Below are 19,069 nucleotides of genomic sequence, written 5' to 3' on the forward strand. Positions count from 1 at the left end.
GCGTTCGTGGCTTCGCGCCGCGTAGTCTGGAGCGAGCTATATGTCGAAAATTAATTACCTCAAGACAAAGAAATACAGTCTGGGAATTAAGTACATTAATATATTAATATTAAATGATTTCACAATAAACTTGTAATTTTTATATATTACCTGTGGCAAACTCCAAACATCTTTCATTCATTCATCGTCATATTTTTCTTGTGTATTGGGTTGTTTTTGTGTCGCTAATCTCAATTAAACATAGTTGGAATAGCAATTATGTCCCAGTCTAACAGCAGTTATTGAATTCACTGGAAACAACTGTACATAGTTATGTGAAAACGTGAACTTTAATCGGGCCGACCTTGTATAAATGAACATACGTATTTTGGTTGGCATGTGAAACAAAAAGTGAATTCTTGTGTTTATCGAGAGGTCGGAGTGGTTAACTATTAGTGCTATAAGTTATAGACCTTGATGGATATCGCGAAGGACTAATTCGTCAGTATTATGTATACATTTGCGTGTGGTAAAGACCACCTGGAGATCAGGCTTGTGTCAGAAGTATGTTCACGACGACAGGGATGGTAGCAGCACCACAGCAGGCGACGGGTCAGGTCGCGCAGAATGGGAGCACGACGTTGCCTCGCTCGCATCATCAGAGGACAGGTACTTCTATTATACTTAGGTACTTCCTGGTTGCCAAAAGTAGGTCCTTAGTGGAAGTTGTTTTTGTTCATAAGTATTTTGTAAATTACTCGATTTTTGAATATATTTAAATACAATGAATATCTCATTTGTATAGGTAGTTACAGCCAAAGGGCCAAATATAATACTTTGTTACAAGAGAAATAAGGTTTTGCAATATATTTGGCCACTGGCTCTTCCACTATTGGATTCTGAATGTACTATATAAAATATTTTCTAATAATCACAAATATCAGTCCCTAGTAAAGTTGGTGATATATTTATTTATATAGCCCTGTGTTCTGAACATGTTTGATTTTGTGGTAGTAAATTAGTTTTGAATGTTAATATGAAGTTTCAGTGTGCCTGTCGGCAAAGGCCTCGGCGATACAGCATCATTGTATCAGCCTCAAACCTTACTAACATCAAATTCCTCATGAAAAGAAAACATTTTGCCTCAATAAATTTGATTTGAGTTAATATCTCAATACATTTACTAATTTTATCTAAAACAATTACGAGTCTAATTACAATTTTAAACATACATACATATGATTGACCTTCCTCAGTTGTTGAACTGGTTTTTAGGGTTCTTTACCCAAAGGGTAAAAACAGGACCATATTACTAAGACTCCACTGTGTCTGTCTGTCTGTTTCCAGGCTGTGTCTCATGTACTGTGATAGCTAGACAGTTCAAATTTTCACAGATGATGTATTTCTGTTGCCGCTATAACAACAAATACTAAAAAGTATGTAACCCTCAGTGGGCAAGTCAGACTCACACTTGTCCGGTTTTATTTATAAAGTCAGTTGTATTGTATTATATATCAGCTCAGCCAGGGGCAGACACTCTTATGTATGTATACTATTATATTGCTCCAGCTTATATAACAAATGAGATAGAGCAAAAACAACTTTTGTAATTTTCTGTATTTTTTTTAACTGTGGTATCTGAAGCTGCATAAACTAGTTACAGGCGTAGATATACCCTATCCTATTGTAAGTACGAAGTTTTAAAGCAATCTAGCTAGTTGTTTTAAAATGAGAGTGTAACTATGTTTGTATGGACAACCAAGCTTGCTGCAGACTTAAGAGAGCAGTTTGTGCTTCTGACTGACTTAAATTGAACTAAGTTTAAATATCTGTTTGTCTATTTCATAGGGAGGCCACCTGCAGCCCCCAAGTCTTACGACTATCTTCTAAAAGTGCTCCTGGTGGGGGACTCCGATGTGGGCAAGCAGGAAATACTACAAGACCTAGAGGATGGCTCTGCAGATTCTCCGTTTTGTAGTGGCAGTGGTAAGATATTATCTGCATTTTTTAAATCATGTTATCATTTCATTAATTTCATTTATCATTAATGGATGCATCATCCAACCTTGGGTCATTATAAGAATTTTATTTGAATTGCAAGTGTCGAATTACTATTATTAAAAAAAGTTAAATCTACATAAAATTATGATTCCATCAAAAACATTACATGTAAAAAGATGCAAGTCTCGCAACCCAGTTCTTATACTACAAAAAAGTTTTGAGATGTAATGTGATACCAAGTCCGTTATTTTAGTCAGTGCCAGGGGTGTTAAAACCGTAACAATATTAGATACTTACCTTTATTTTTTAATTCTTATAATGACTTGGCAATCGCACGGCTACATAATGACATAAAGATAATTTGTCAAATATTTGAAATAATCCTAATTGAACATAGCACTAGCCCTAATAATACAGTTTGAGCAATACACATACAAGTAAAGCATTGTGTGCGATTGCCAAGTCATTATATGTATAAAAAAAAATAAAGGTAAGTATCTAATATTGTTACGGTTTTAACACCCCCTGGCACTAACTAAAATAACCGACTTGGTATCACATTACATCTCAAAACTTTTTTGTAGTAGAAGAACTGGGTTGCGAGACTTGCATCTTTTTACATGTAATGTTTTTGATGGGATCTCATCTCTTTTTGTAGGCAGTCCTTCTTTTCGTGTACTCATACCCATACCATACTCATACTATGTATACACATATCATAATTATACACATCTTCATTCATACTCACATCGTACAACATAGTGTACCTATACTTAACATACTAATTTTAGGAACTGCAAACGTAACTTTGTTATTGCATATGTTTGTATAGGATTACAAACTTACTTGTGCAGTTATTAAATCTTTAAAACGTGACTGATATTGCAGTATTTTTAAGTTTTTATTGGCTTAATACACTAAAAACTAATTACGTTTCAAATTTGGAGCTTGTGGGTCTGCTAGAAGTACCTTAGAATTATGATGATCGTAAGTGTGTCATTGACAAAACTAAGGAACTTTGACATGCAATAATTTTTGAACTACACGTTCAAGTTACATGTTATTGAGAATATATCTAAACCATGTTATGCTCTATACGTCACTGAAAATTCAGGGTTCTAGCTTTAGCTATCACAAAATTACAGAACGTTGAAAATGGCCTGAGTGGCTTCGAGAAAAAGATGGTACGGCCGTGCCTCTTTGTTTTGCTGGACTTGGCGGGGGCACTGCCGTGCCCCCAGATTTCTACTTGCCAACCACTTTCAAAGTTTTAGCTTCTATTAAAAAAGACAAAGCCATGCTTAATTGCTTATGGTAGCAAAATATAAGGTAGCAAGAAAAAGTAGACTATGTTTTTCAATTTACTGTAAATAATGTAGTCAGCTGCAGAGATAACTGACCCCCTGCATAAAAATTTGATTGCAGGGGAGAGGGATCAACTATCTCTGCAGCTGACTGTAATAACAGCAACACTCTTAAGCAACCACTGCTGACACTTTTGTGTTGGCAATTTGGTTCAAAAATTGACAATAATGGCGTGGATGATGGTAACAAAATTAAAATCCTAGTTGGATGAAATAAATAGGGCGTTATTTATTAAAAACAAGTTTTACTATTGTTGTAACTTGTTGGTATTCAGGTTTGCAATGGCTCAATCTTTTCCTAAGCATTGTTATGATAGAACCCTGTAATGTTTCACATTCCTATTTTGAGAGAGTTGACATAACCCAAGGTAATCATTAATTAGATCACAGTATGGTAACAGAAACAAACTATACGTGACACATAGCATTGTATTGTGCCTTGTAAGACTGTGTGACTAATCTGTCACAATCTCATAACCATTGTTTGTATTTCAAAGACGCAATTAGATTAGTTGCTGTAGCTACATCTTCTGTAAAACTTTAAAACATGTGTGTCAATAAAGTCCAGTATTTGTAATACAAACACGAACATTGTTCCTGTAATTATATTCCTAGATTAGTCTTAGTTTTTATTGCAACATGTGATCAGCGGTTTTTTTTTCGAAATTTATTCAAATTTAACAAGGTATAGCTATTATATATAGCTATATGTATAGCCATAGCTATTATTTATAGCTATTTAGTTCACAGCAAGCATCTGAGGATTAAATTAAATCAGTCGGAATTTTGTTTTCAGAATTGTCCCCTCATATATATTTTTTTTCAGCATACAAAACAACAACTATCCTTCTTGATGGCAAGCGAGTGAAGCTACAGCTATGGGACACGTCGGGACAGGGCCGGTTCTGCACGATCATCCGGTCCTACTCCCGCGGTGCGCAGGGCATCCTTCTCGTGTACGACATCACCAACAAGTGGTCCTTCGACAGTATTGACCGGTGGCTGGAGGAAGTGGAGAGGGTGAGTGTTGGGTCAGCCCAGCTATGGGACACGTCGGGACAGGGCCGGCTCTGCACGATCATACGGTCCACGCACGGTCCTACTCTCGCGGCGCGCAGGGCATCCTGCTCATGTACGCCATCAGGCCATCACCAACAAGTAGTCCTTTAACAGTATTCAGTATCTTTATTGCTTTCATAGGTATTGACACCAGTCAATACGGTCATTACATTACTGAGTCACCGGTCTTGAAGAAGGTGAAAAGGTAGTATCTCTCTATATCTTTCTTGTGTAAGCATTTATCTCGGCTGCATTTTTATCTATCATTCATGAGCCTCGGCTTAGAAAGGATTAGTACTGTTAGTTAGTGTTCAACTTAGACCACTTAGACCTACCATTTAATTTGCATATTATTTCATTTGCATTATAATCACATTGATCATTTAAATGACGTTAAATTAGATCATGTTGTGAAGTAGCTATTATTAGCCTTCGTGATAATACGGGAACAACAAGTAAATCGGCATCCGCGGGGAAAATACTGTCGCACGCATTCCACAAGTTTGATTACGAATACAATGAGTTTCAAACATTTGCGTGAAATTACGGCGATTTGTGCGTTTGTTGATAATATAATTATATTTCTACCAATACCTACAAACTAGCGTAATAATTAGACATATCGAATTTTCGACGAGTGCCTTACTATTTTATTTTTGCACGTATTATTGTGTCATAAGTTTTCTCCGGCTGAAACTGTAAGTACCTACCTACACCTTTCCGATTGTTTATATTATATGTATATGTAGATATATAGTGTAGTATAGTTTATATATGTAATAATTTCTCAGTGTTAATTAGTTCGCTGCAATATCTATCTTTGGTTCGCTGTAATGCTGTGTAATTTTTTTGAATCAATAAAATAAAAAAATAAAAATAGTACCTATATTATTACGTTTGGAAAACTATATCTTGATTTCGTAACCCATTTACCAAGTGTACACGCATGTAGCCTATCTAAACACTGTTTTTTTATTCGGTAGACTAAAATGTGTAAGATATTCTGGCCTAGGAGTTTCGACGCTAAAGTGAAACAAAATCCCCAAACACACCATGGGGGAGCCCCCCATACATAGAGTACTTAACACATTAGATACACTGTGATTAAGATACTAAAATCATAATCCTTCCTTGGCTTTGCGGCAATCTGCTATTAAAAAGCGTATTTTATCCCAAACATTATATTGTGTACAGTCAGCAGCAGAAGTTGCTAAGCGGGCGAGGTGTTCAAAATGATCTTGACGCGACTTTATTATGAAGAGAATAAGAGCGTGTCAAGGTAAGTTTGGACACCTCGCCCGCTTAGCAACTTCTGCTGCAGACTGTACCAACCCTGTAACTACTGACTCATCCCTGTAACATTCTTATTTGTATTCAACATTACTGGGCAAATTTATTTTATTACCAGACAGATATGCTTGTAAAATATTTATCAGTACGGTTTTTACTCACTATTATTTTTAACAAACATGCGAAACATGTCGCCAAAAGCGACTAAAAATAATAGTGAGTAAAAACCGTACTGATAAATATTTTAAAATATGTCTCACGATAGTTTAAGTGAGATATGCTTGTTATTATTAACGCTATTAACTATCACTATAAATACTATAATGAGGGCTACCGTTTTTATGCTCACCAGTTGGCGCCACTGTAGATGTAGGTCCAGAAAAACAGATCTCAAAATTATTTATAAAATCAATGCGTTCTAATATATACGAAAGTATTTTAACGTCTAAATGTATTTTTCAACATGGTTGGCACTTTTCTTAAACCACTAACATTTATTGAGCTATATCTATTGTTTACCATTATTAATCAAATATGGACAAAGATTTACCACATATATGAATAAGAAGTGAAAATTCCCGAAAAAAAAGCTTGAAATGAATGAATGAATGAAATCGTTTATTCACAATGAACATATGATATATATACCCCCAAAACTTCTATGCATTTGACATTTTGAAAGACCTCCATCTACAATAGCGCCCCTAGCGGCGAAATTAAACGCGGTAGCCCTCATTAAGAGTACAATCACCTAAAACACATTAAAAATAACCAGTAGTAGTGTAACACTCGTTCGTGTTGTCGTACATACTAAGTTTTGTTTTCGCTCGCTCCTATCCCATGTAAAACTTTGTTTACCTTTATTTATCTCCTTTATCTTGAGTATTTTTGTTTTTAACTCTTATTCTAATCGCATTATCTCAAACACAATTGTCACGCCGTGTTTTAACTATAAAAATAATCGTTAAAAGCTTTTTGTTATAATTTTGCTCATGTTTTTATGCTACGCATGTCAAGTTCTTCCAAAAAATCCTTAAATCGATATTTAAGAGACTAATTTAGTAATAGGCTATTATAGCAAGTGAAATTTGAACAAACAAATATTGTTACAGCACGCGCCTGGCGTGCCGAAAGTGCTAGTCGGCAACCGCCTACATCTGGCGTTCAAGCGGCAAGTGCAGGAGCGCGACGCAGAGATGTACGCCGCCAAGAATCACATGGCGTTCTTCGAAGTGAGCCCGCTGTGCGACTTCAATATTCGAGAGAGCTTCTGCGAGCTGTCGCGGATGGCGCTGCACAGGAACGGTATGGAGCGACTCTGGAGGAGCAATAAAGGTACGGGAAATTATCTTCACTCTCTTGCTTCTAATATGACATGTATATTATGCTGTTATATCCTGTACAGGCTGTTGGACTCAAATAAATAAATACTGAACTAGAAAGCAATTTGTTTGAACCCGTCAATCGCAGAATTATAGGAATTACGATTTTATACCTTTTTCCTCTTTTTTTGAGACTGCGAATTCCATTTAACCGTCCGACTGTTCTAATAAATTCGATGAAAGATGTGCAAGTTAAAGAAGAAAAAAACCTGCTTCCATGTTTGACAGCTGAAGAAAATGGCGCTGTACGACGAAATATGTTGTGTAGTATCTGAATTGTCAAATTTCAACTTTTGACAATCGGAGAGTTACCACATAATGTCGTATAGCGCCATCGACTTCGAAGCACGAATTTGTCAGACTACACATCTAAATACATTGAATCACTGGTTCTATTCTAACACACTGCACGTACCCTTATACTCTGGCAAGCCAACTTTGTCAGTATAGAAAAATGACGCAAAATTCTATATTTATATGAGATCAATCCTTTCGCCTACATTGTTCAAATTTGGCACCTTTTCATACTGACAATGCTGGCTTGCCAGAGTATATATGAAGGTGTCTGTCCGCAGTGCTAAGCCTCCAGGAGCTGTGCTGCCGCGCCATCGTGGCGCGCACGTCCGTGTACGGGCTGGAGCGGCTGCCGCTGCCCACGGCGCTCAAGTCCCACCTCAAGTCCTACGCCATCTCGGCCGCGCCCAGCCGCCTCCGCGCCCGGGCCTCCAAGCACAGCCACCAGCGGCTCAACTGCACCGGCAGGAACTCCTGCTCCATCGTCTGAGGGTCACTATTAGGTTTAGCGGCAGCTCCGGTTTACCCCGACCTCTTAGCGACCTTACCCCCGTTTCACAACTGATTCCCTGTACATACCACGATCTTGACACTGACATATTCGCTAGCGTGGGCGTAACTTACTTTTTATGCATCTCGCTTGTACTGGCATATTAGTGCGAACGAAATGTATAGAAAGCAAGTTACGCAGACAACGATATGTCAGTGTCAAACTCGTGGTAGCCGTACTGGTCTAACAAGTAAATATTTATTGACGCCACTTACTAACCCAGAAATGAACAGAAATTTGTCAGCGTGATAAAGTAGGCGCCTGAGAGTAACTTAGGCCCAATGTAAAATATAAATTAATCATATTTTTTGTCTGTGCGGCGTAGCCAGATCGTAGAGAGAAGTTATTGTAGTTTAAGGTCAATGTGGAGAAGACGGGCTTTTACAATTTATTGCTGAGAAGAGAAGACCATAGGGCAAGAAGTGCAAGAACTCTCGTATTTGTATACGTGTGTCGCTCAGACATAGTCATAAAGGAAGAGCTTCCCTCCTGTTGCTCTATCGGCCTTCTGTAGGCCGAGCACATGATTGACGCGACAGTATCTCGCCGCGACATAGACTACCCGTCTTTTACTAACTGTATGAATTAAAGGGCGACGGGTAGTCTATGTCGCGGCGAGATACACTCGCGCCAATCATGTGCTAGCCCGGCAGTATGTGTACAAACGCAAGAGTTAAAAGCGACGAAAGAGCTTGTAGACGATCTTCTCCACATTGACCTTAAATAGTCGTATTTTTTGAAAAACGATAGTTGTAAAATTATATTCTACTTGGCATTATCAGAGTGCAATGTTAACGCATTCACTGGCAGCTACGCTGTATGTTTTTTCCGCTTTGTAGCGAAAAGCACCTACGAACCGAGAACCCGCCGAGCGGTTTGCTGGCAGTGAATGTATTAACTTGTTTTGAAAACCAGGCACTAGAACAAACATTTATAAAACGGTTTTTTTTTGTTTCGTATACGAATGATGTGCATAGTTGCTTTATAGCATCACGTGCGTCTCGTGTGTATAAACGTTTGTCTTGATTGTCGTATTTCTACATACTCCAAATAACATACCATCTTGTGACTGCATTACATAAAGTGCAAGATTTTGTCATTATTGAATCCCTGCATTGTTGACGAAATAAAAAGATCTTCAGGTTATTATGCATGCAGAATAACCTCCTTATAGTTTATTGAAAGTTGGTCTGTGTTGTTATTTTTTAATAAAGTTGAATGTAAAGCCATTTGTTATAATTATTATATTTGACTGTTTCTTTCCATTCATTGGTAATGCTAAGAGGTTGAGGTTGTAGCTTTAGTTGAAGGAATATAAAAAAAAATCACTATAATAATTATTGTTATCTCAGTGTGAAGCCACGATTAGGACACATTTTTCCTGTATCACTCATAGGAAAGATATCGAAATGCTCGTCAAAAATATCATATTTTTAAATAAAAAATTCCTAACTGCCAACAATTTAATATTAAAGGTTTATTATTAATAAATAACGTAAATGTAAACATCACAGTAATTATCGTTCCGAATGTATTTGATAGTATTAACGCCCTTCAATAGAATAGTCGATGATCCTAACACAAAATACAGGCTGTACTGACAACGGATTTGTGACTAGTTTTAGACTAGATTAAGGTATTGTTACTTAAAAGATCATAATGTGAATATGTATAGGTAACGTTATTATAGATATATGTGAATATATTGCACGCAACTGTTCTGATACCTCCCGCGGAAGCATGGACTCGCCTCTCTTAGACTTAGATAGTTCAGTTGATGATATGTTGGATCCAGTGCCATCAATTGTCCATATTAACAACATTTTCACAATTAACTTCCTATGATTAAAAATATACCGACCAACATTAACACTGTCCTGATTGGCATCACCAAAGCTCAACCTGAGTGTGCATGTACTGTTTACTACCCGATTAAGGAGGAAGGGAGAATAATGGCTTAATTGTTTCACTACGCTCGTGCATAGTCCGTTAAAATTGTTAAATAACAAACGAAACCGTCAACGCCATCTATACGAGAGTAGGCCAAAGGTAGTGGCGCCATCTGATCGAGAATCAATTTTTATTTATTTTCGAGGCACGTTTTTTCCTTAGTATCCATCTATTACGGAGTTATATCTATCTTTGCTAGAGCGTACTATAATGCATTCGTAAGTTTTACAACCGTACACAGTACCACCGTAAACACAGCAATATCCACATTTTTCTCGTTCAGTCTCATTCCGATATAACGGGATTATTTGACATATGTGGAGTAGCTATACATATTGAAAACAATTAAATAGTTATTTTAAAATAAAGTACCTACACAATTTGGTTAAGTTGTTACTGTCAGTAGTTGCACACATACTAATCGTGACAGAAATATTTAAACTAAATACCTAAATCTTATAAATAGCAACTGCAAGCTTACTGCAATGTCGAAATAATCACGTTTCCCTACGGATTGTCGTATTTGCTAACTTACATACATTTAACTTTATACATAAGCTCCATTTTCCTGAATCAAAAAAAGAACGTAAATTCCAACCACTAGAGTACAATGTCCTTATTTTTATAACCATATTGTGTATCGTCGTGGGCTGTCCTTATAAATAAAGTCACTTATTGTCCACTATTAATAAGTAGATTAAGGTCACATATTATATTATGTAAATACTTAACAATTTGAGGAATTCATCGTATACCAAAAGATCAATTTAAATTCCGACAACATATGTCGGATATTTTCAGATAACTTGTTTACCATAATAATATTAGGGTCTTATTATTTAGGAGGTTAATCAATTTGTCGCATAATGAAATTATATTGCTATACATTATCTAGAAAGCTTGTTTCCAAAATGTTTTAATCCCGATATTGTTGACAAAAATGCATGAAGTATGATTAACAGACCATACAATTTTGAAACAATTCCTGTAGGTAAGTTTGTTATTTGTTTATTATTTAACACTAAAGAAACTAAGGAAAATATTTCGTTCTTTAACATAGTGTATAAATATTTTGTGAAGCTATATCTATTGCTATTTTGGGATCTTCATATTTTGGAAATAAGCTAAAATATGGTTGTGTATGTTTTAGAATGTGACAGTGAATAGTTTTTGCATTTAAATGTTTCATATCGAGCATAGCACGTAGCCACGAACCCACTAAGAAGTTGGAAGTATGTCAATCAATACATTTGGTTCTCTGTCCCTATAAAACCGAACCGTTCGTTAATTACTAAGGCCCCCTTGCACCATCCCACTAACCCGGGGTTAAACCGTTAACCCAGTGTCTAATTGTACTAATAACCATGGTCACTCCAGGTTTAACCGGTTAACCCCGGGTTAGTGGAATGGTGCAAGTTGGCCAAAGAATTTACGGTGATAAAAAGTAATCCACCCTATTTGATATTTTTAAATCATCATGCAAAACATCGGGAAACTAATCGGGTCGATATCTTAGTTGGTTGGCCTAACTGTAGGCTTAGCACAGGAGCGCCGCGGCAGTATCTTGCCAGCGAGATAAGACTACCCGTCTTTTTCTAACTGTATTAACTAGAGACGGACAGGTAGTCTTTCTCGCGGGTGAGAGGCTGTCGCGACAGTCCTGTGTTAAACCGGCTGGTCGCTTATACATCTCGCATTCATTTTTATCTCTAGAGTAGTCAGTTTGTGATTCGCTCTGCTTAGAAGCCCCAAGAATACATTTCAAAATTATTGTAACTACTTAATACTTGTTGCATTAATCTCGCTACCGAAAGTTGTCCCAAGTGCAGTCAGCAAAGGGATACAGTTTTCACAAGAGGCCGTAGTCAATTTTGGAGCAAAAATGTAAAATTGATAGATTTAGTCGTTGAAATTACACACGTTTTGTTACGTAATATCTAAATAACAAGTATTGGTGTCTATTAGCACGTCTTCTCATCTTGCCTTTTAATAATGAGGTCGCGAGCGTGCGTCACCGGTAATATATGAAGAAAAGGGGCAGTTTTTAAAAATTCATCAAAAAATTATGGTGGTGAATTATACAAATTGATGTATAAGAATAGTTTCAGCAAATGTTGTAGATTATTTAAGTATCAAAATTTCGTTGAAATTAAGTCGATTTTCAGAGAAATTGTCACTTGTTTTGAAGTAATTTCTGGAGAAAATTTAATTCTTTTAACTTTCATTTCCTCGAACTCTAAGTCATATAACAAAAATGTAATCTGACAAAGGTCAAGTACAGAATATGTGTAATACAAATTTACCATTTTTAGCGGTCCAAACTTTACGAAATTTACAAATAAGAGCGAAAAAAATCAGTGCTTTACGCGTGCTTACCTAAACGTCCATCAGACAAAATATCATTACTAATTTAGTGAGTCTGTTTTAAAAAAAAATCTGATAAAAGGCAAGATAAGAAGACGTGCTAATAGAAACTAGTACTTGTTATTTCAATTAGGAAACAAAAGGTGTACAATTTCACCGACTAAATCTATCAATTTTACATTTTTGCGACTAAAATCGACACCGGACTCTTAAATGCGGTAAAATATTTTTTCAGCAAAAAGTAACCACCCAATATAAAATTAAATTTATGTTGAAAACCAACTTTGACCAACTTTCGGTATATTTTGACAAATTGTGACACGTCCAAAGCGACGAATTTGTAAATTATTTTACTAAATTATAACTGTTGACGAAAATAACTAACTTTTGTAAATATTGTTTCGACATTATATAATGAGTTATTTTCATTTTTCACTTGTGATTGATTTAGTTGATAAACGTTATCCAAATACATACACTAATGCCAGCTTAAAGTTTGCGTTAGAATGATGCAGTCATTATCACTACTATTGTAAGTTGTGAAATAAATTTAATTTATAATAATTACTTTGTCTACTCATTTATACCTTACTTTTTTAAGTTCACTTATCAAGGAGACCATTCGTACAAAAAGGGGCAGAGATGTGATCATTCAGCTTATATATTCTTAATAATGATAATTATTATGTTGCAGGGTTTTCTGCTTTCTGTGAATGTCTGTATATACCTACACCAGGGACAACTATTTTCCACTGACTAAAAGTAGGTACAGTCAAGTTTAAAAATATGGGTGCACAAATCATACTCAAAAATATGTCCCATAGCTCTTATGTCAGCGAATTAAGAACTATGGGGCATGTTTTTGAGTAAGTTGTCTACACCCATATTTTTACACTTGACTGTACCTAATGTAAATTTCATACAAGAGGTCTTTTTGAAGAGGAAACTGCTCGTAATCCTGGGCTTTACATGTGTTTTATGTTAATGTATCTTTGTATTTTAATGTAATAATGATGAGTTGCCTGAATTAATATTATTCTATTCTATTATATAGATTCTGCTCGCGCCACTACCTATATACGTCTGCGTGGGATGGGATGATCACTACATATTAAAAAAACAAAAGTCCCCCGCCGCGTCTGTCTGTTTGTTTGTTCGCGATAAACTCAAAAACTACTGAACGGATTTCCATGCGGTTTTCGCCTATAAATATAGTGATTCTTGAGGAAGGTTTAGGCATATAATTAGTTTACCCGTGTGAAGCCTTCGTCGGACCTCAAACTATCTCCATACCAAATTTCGTCTGAATCGGTTAAAGAGGTAACAGACAGAGTTACTCGCATTTATAATATTGGTAGTGATTTTATATTTTTAAGTTCTAGTTCTATATATATTCGTGTAGCTCGGAATTATCTGACAAATACCTACGTGTAACTAGTCTTGTAACCCAAAACAAGGCCTTACAAAGAATAACATCGAACCGTCACCGCGGTCATAATACCATGGTTCCCTCATTAATTAAGTACTGTACAAGACCTGCGTGAAATTACGCACGGACCGACAAAAAATAATCAATAGAATACAACATGCGCCCTGGCGCACACCCGACGTAACATGACAGTAGGAGTAGCTAAACAATGTTATTTCTTAGTGGAAATGCGTTAGACATATAAAAACCACAAATGTTTGATAGAACCAAGCAATGTAAACTGTCGCACAAAATGATGATTCGCTTGAACAATTTTTTGTATGTTTTTAATTTGCGTCAAGGCACAATTCTTATCGCCGTCCACCAAATCGTGAGTACATAACAAGCCTTTACCTGTCACAATAATTACACTATTTAGATAGGATGAGGTATTTTATTATACGTTAAGAAATAAAATACTCTACAAGTCACATTACTATTTATTATTTTCAGGCGCTTTCATCCTTCGTTTTAATTATTTTATTAGTTGGTATTTCTCATGTCGGCGAGATGTTGTCAATGCTTCACAACGACATGGAGGACGACGCAGAGAGACGAGGGTTCTTTGAGGTGACGTACGACCAGCAGCTCACGTTCCACGAGGGTGAAGTCATAAGCACTAACAACCAGCGGAGGTTCGCTAAAGCGCAACATCTGGCTTCAGGTACATATCAGTTAAGAATGTTGATGGTTACATCACCAGGTTTTATTGCGTTATTAGCCTAACATTTCAAAATATCATTTTATAGGTACATGGTACATAGTATCTTGTACCTATTTCTTTTCCACATAATCATTTTTAGGGTTTCGTAGTCAACTAGGTAATAAATTAATGGCGTAGTTTTTGCAAAAAGTCTATTGTGACGGACGGGTAACTACGGAACCCTACACTATACGTGTATAGTGAGCACTGAATACCTTACCAAATTTACAAATACACAAAAAACGAACGTAAAAAAAAGTACCTAAATAAAAAATGCAAAACATAGCCAGCCCAACGGGTCTCGAACGCAGATCACTGGCGTAAACTAGCATCTGCGCCCAAGGTACCGCTCGACCAGGTCTATGTGTATCGGAGGAGTCGAAATTAGCCTATACATACTTAATTAGTTACTGTTTATTGATAATTCGTTAACGCTATCGTTATTTCAGAGAAACATAATATACCGATCAATTAAGAATCTTGATCTTAGTTCATATTTACAAGACATTATAATTGTTTCATTTTTTTTACTTTATTAAGTAGGAGCAGCAGGCTCAAAATAAATTCGAATAAATATAAAACCTCTTCAATAACAAAACAAGGCAGCACTTTAACAATTTATTTGAAACAATGGCTATTAATCCAATAAAATAAAGGGCTTTTAATTAATATTCAACATAATTTTTAACTGTAAATTTCCGTGTTCCAGTGACAGTAATATTCCTGTACACGAGCACGATCCTCACGTCCATCTACCTCATGTGCTGCATCTCGCTGCTGCACGGCGCCGTGAAGTACCGGCGGGAGTACGTGTTACCGTGGATCCTGGCCGCTTGCGTCGGTGTGGTGTTGCTGCTGGCTGCTATCATTGTGGGCGACGGATACCCCTGCGTTGTCAACTTGTTCGGCGGACATAACCTCTACCGTAAGTAACGGAATTTATATCTTAGTACTATTTGGTAGTACCAAATGTAGTACTCCGAGTACCTACCTACTTACAGTAGAATGATCTGATAGGTACCTACTATAAATGTGACGTTTTCAACCAAAAGGTACCACGTTGTCGCTTGTTGATAAGGTTGATTTCTAATTGAAGCTATATGGAAATAGCGACTGACAAGCGACAATAAGTACCCTTTTGGTTGAAAATGGCACAAATGCTTAGGTAATATTAGCAGAGTTCAGTAAATATAGAAGACCTTTAATCACCATACAACATCGCGTGCCCCCATTGCCCCATCCCCATCATTGGTTCAGATGGTTATATTTACCATTTATGGATTTTATTACCTTTGTGCGTATCAAAGAGGATATAATAGGATAGAGTGGTACTGTCATAGCACAGATAGATATAACTCCGTAATAGATGGATACAGTCTAAGGAAAACACGTGCCTCGAAAAATCACGAAAATTTGATTCTCGATCAGATGGCGCCACTACCTTTGGCCTACTCTCGGATAGATGGCGTTGACAATTTAGTTTGTTATTTAACAATTTTAACGCATGTCAGTGAAAGAACATGGGTCATAGTCATAATCATATAAAAATAATTTATGCAAAAAAAAAACATTTATCCATATATATATAAATACATTTTATCGTATTTTTATAAATCTTAATTTTTAGTTTTAAAGGGTGTGGATAGATGGCAGTGAATTTACTGTGGTTACAAAATTTACTATGACAGTACCACTCTATCCTATTATATCCTCTTTGGTCATAGTAAATTTTGTAACCACAGTAAATTCACTGCCATCTATCCATACCCTTTAAACTAAAAATGAAGATTTTTATAAAAATACGATAAAATGTATTTATATGTGGATAAATGTTTTTTTTTTGCATAAATTATTTTTATATGATTATGACCCGTTCTTTCACTGATATGCGTTAAAATTGTTAAATACCAAACGAAACTGTCAACGCCATCTATCCGAGAGTAGGCCAAAGGTAGTGGTGCCATCTGATCGAGAATCAAATTTTCGTAATTTTTCGAGGCACGTTTTTTTCCTTAGACTATCCATCTATTACGGAGTTATATCTATCTTTGTTATCAATTTTCTGTATTTACTGACTCCAAATATTTTCGTTCCAGATTTTGAGACTGCATTAAAAATACACAAAAAACAAACGAAAAAAAAGTAAATAAAAAATGCAAAACATAGCCAGCCCAACGGGTCTCGAACGCAGATCACTAGCGAAAACTAGCATCTGCGCCCAAGGTACCGCTCGACCAGGTCTATGTGTATCGGAGGGATCGAAATTAGCCTATACATACTTAATTCATTACTATTTATTGATAATTCGTTAACGTTAACTTTGCGTTAACCAAAGAAAGATATAACTTCGTAATCAAAGAGGATATAATAAGATAGAGCGGTACTGTCATAGTAAATATTGTAACCGCTGTAAATTCACTGCCATCTATCGACATACTTTAAAACTAAAAATGAAGATTTATAAAAATACGTTAAAATGTATTTAAATATGGATAAATGTTTTTTTTATTTGCATTAATTATTTTTATATGATTTTGACCCATGTTCTTTCACTGATATGCGTTAACATTATAAATAACAAACGAAACCGTCAACGCCCTCTATACGAGAGTAGGCCAAAACTAGTGGCGCCCTCTGATCGAGAATCAAATTTTCGTGATTTTCGAGGCACGTTTTTTCCTTAGACTGTATCCATCTATTACGGAGTTATATCTATCTTTGTTCGTAATAGATGGATAGTCTAAGGAAAAAACGTGCCCCGAAAATCACGAAAATTTGATTCTCGATTAGATGGCGCCACTACCTTCGGCCTACTCTCGTATAGAGGGCGTTGACGGTTTATTTTACCGCATATTAGTGAAAGAGCATGGGTCAAAATCATAAAAATAATAAATGCAAATAAAAAAAAATCATTTATCCATATTTAAATATCGTATACATTTACAAGAGCATTATATTAATTTCTTTCAATTTTTTTACTTTGTTAAATAGGAACAGCAGGGTGTAAGCAGGCTCAAAATGAATTCGAATATATATAAAACCTCTTAAAAAACAAAACAAGGTAGCAATTTGACTAACTAACAATTTATCTATCTATCTATAATATACATATATGTATATAAATGCAAGTGTCCTGACTGACTGATTCATCAACGCAGAGCCGAAACTACATAAGCTAAAAAGTTGAAATTTGCACACCGGGTTACATTTATAATGTGTGCAAGAGATAAGAAGGGCTTTTGATAAATTTAACCCCTAAGGGGGTTAAAAAGGGGCTGAAAGTTTGTATGGGGTTCAAGTTATATTTTAAGTTAGGAACTTGAAACTTCGTAAAAAGATATATTTATTAAAATCACCATACAACATCGCGTGCCCCCATTTTGGGATATTACCTTTGAAGATAATTATTGTTATGCTGTTGCGTATGATATTGTTAAATCGACAAACGCTCACTAGATGGCGCTTTACGCACACTAGATGGAACTTTACCCAATCTTAGTCGCCTAGCTTGATTATGCTTTTAATGTAGTTTTGTGCCTGTGCTAGCGATCAGACTAGTCTAACTAAATTATCGTTTTGAAGTTAGACAGCATAAAGCAGACGCGTAAAGCATAAATACGATCATAATAAACAGCGCCACCTGCAATACTGATGTCGTAGTGTTGAAAGGTGATTGTCAGTTTTCTGTATTTACTGACTCCACACATATTCGTTCCAGATTTCGGCTGCGCCCTCTTCGTGTTGACCTTCATCTACGCGATCTGCGCGGTGTCGAGCTTCGCTCTGGAGACGGGCGGGCGCTGCCGCGCCGCGCGCGCCCCCAGCGACGAGCGCGGCGAACGCCTGCTGCTGCTCGACCACGCGGCGCACTCCAGCCTGCTGTCGGCCGCACAGCTCAACAAGCTCACCAACACGAGGACGCACTTTGTTTAAGGCGGCGATGCGTATCAGTGTGGTAACCGCGTTAATTACCCTGTCAAACTTTACTGTCCTTTATTTTTCAGAGAATGGGTACGGATATCGCCTATAACAGATGCTTAGTATTTGCCATAGAGAAATGTAAGCATAGTGCTCAGTCCATACATGAGTTAGATTACTTAATTATATTAAGTTGTGTGGAGAGTACTGTAAAACGTATTGCTAATAAGTAATAACTTTAAATTTTAATAAGTTTAAAACTGTCTTAAAACTCCACACTTATATATTCACACACACTTATATATTCATTTTCGCAAAGCTCGTTTAAAACTTCTTATAAATAGGTTTTTATCTTTGTATGGAGTGCATGAGCACCCTATGCTTACTTATTTCTATACGGTATCTACCAAGGTATTCTCATAGCTCAAAAAATTAATTATATTAATTTAAAATTAAAAGAAATGTATGCGAATCACATTAAAAAAAAGATTATAGTTCGAAAAGGATATGAATTCCGGTGAAGTTTGGACCTTCTGTGCTTATCCAGAAACTTTAGTCCTTACTCTTAGCAATATCACGCTACTTATATTAATGATTATTACATTATGCTAATACGCTAACGGCTGATGCAACTACGTATTATGAAGTAAGTCAAGTAAGACACGCCTAATCTCATCTGGCTCTAAATCCATTCCTTTGTTGCCATAAACATGTACCTGTATGTATACAATAATTAATTACTATAAG

The 19,069-nt window shown here is 36.2% G+C and overlaps 3 protein-coding genes across 3 annotated transcripts in view; 2 read left to right on the top strand and 1 right to left on the bottom strand.

The window, feature by feature from the left end:
• The window catches only part of LOC134744419 (uncharacterized), a 291,804-nt gene that overhangs the window by 27,428 nt on the left and 245,307 nt on the right, over positions 1–19,069 (bottom strand). The window lies entirely within an intron of this gene.
• LOC134744323 (ras-related protein Rab-40C) lies at positions 149–12,800 on the top strand. Its single transcript, XM_063678098.1, has 5 exons — positions 149–648; positions 1,828–1,965; positions 4,171–4,364; positions 6,806–7,028; positions 7,651–12,800. The coding sequence occupies exons 1-5, from the start codon at positions 546–548 to the stop codon at positions 7,857–7,859; spliced, it is 867 nt and encodes a 288-aa protein (XP_063534168.1). The 5' UTR covers positions 149–545; the 3' UTR covers positions 7,860–12,800.
• Positions 13,806–18,367, top strand: LOC134744325 (uncharacterized). The gene is made up of 4 exons (XM_063678099.1): positions 13,806–14,032; positions 14,155–14,365; positions 15,114–15,329; positions 18,123–18,367. The coding sequence occupies exons 1-4, from the start codon at positions 13,916–13,918 to the stop codon at positions 18,335–18,337; spliced, it is 759 nt and encodes a 252-aa protein (XP_063534169.1). The 5' UTR covers positions 13,806–13,915; the 3' UTR covers positions 18,338–18,367.

This window comes from Cydia strobilella, chromosome 9 (genome assembly GCF_947568885.1).
Source record: "Cydia strobilella chromosome 9, ilCydStro3.1, whole genome shotgun sequence".
Taxonomy (NCBI): Eukaryota; Metazoa; Arthropoda; class Insecta; order Lepidoptera; family Tortricidae; genus Cydia; species Cydia strobilella.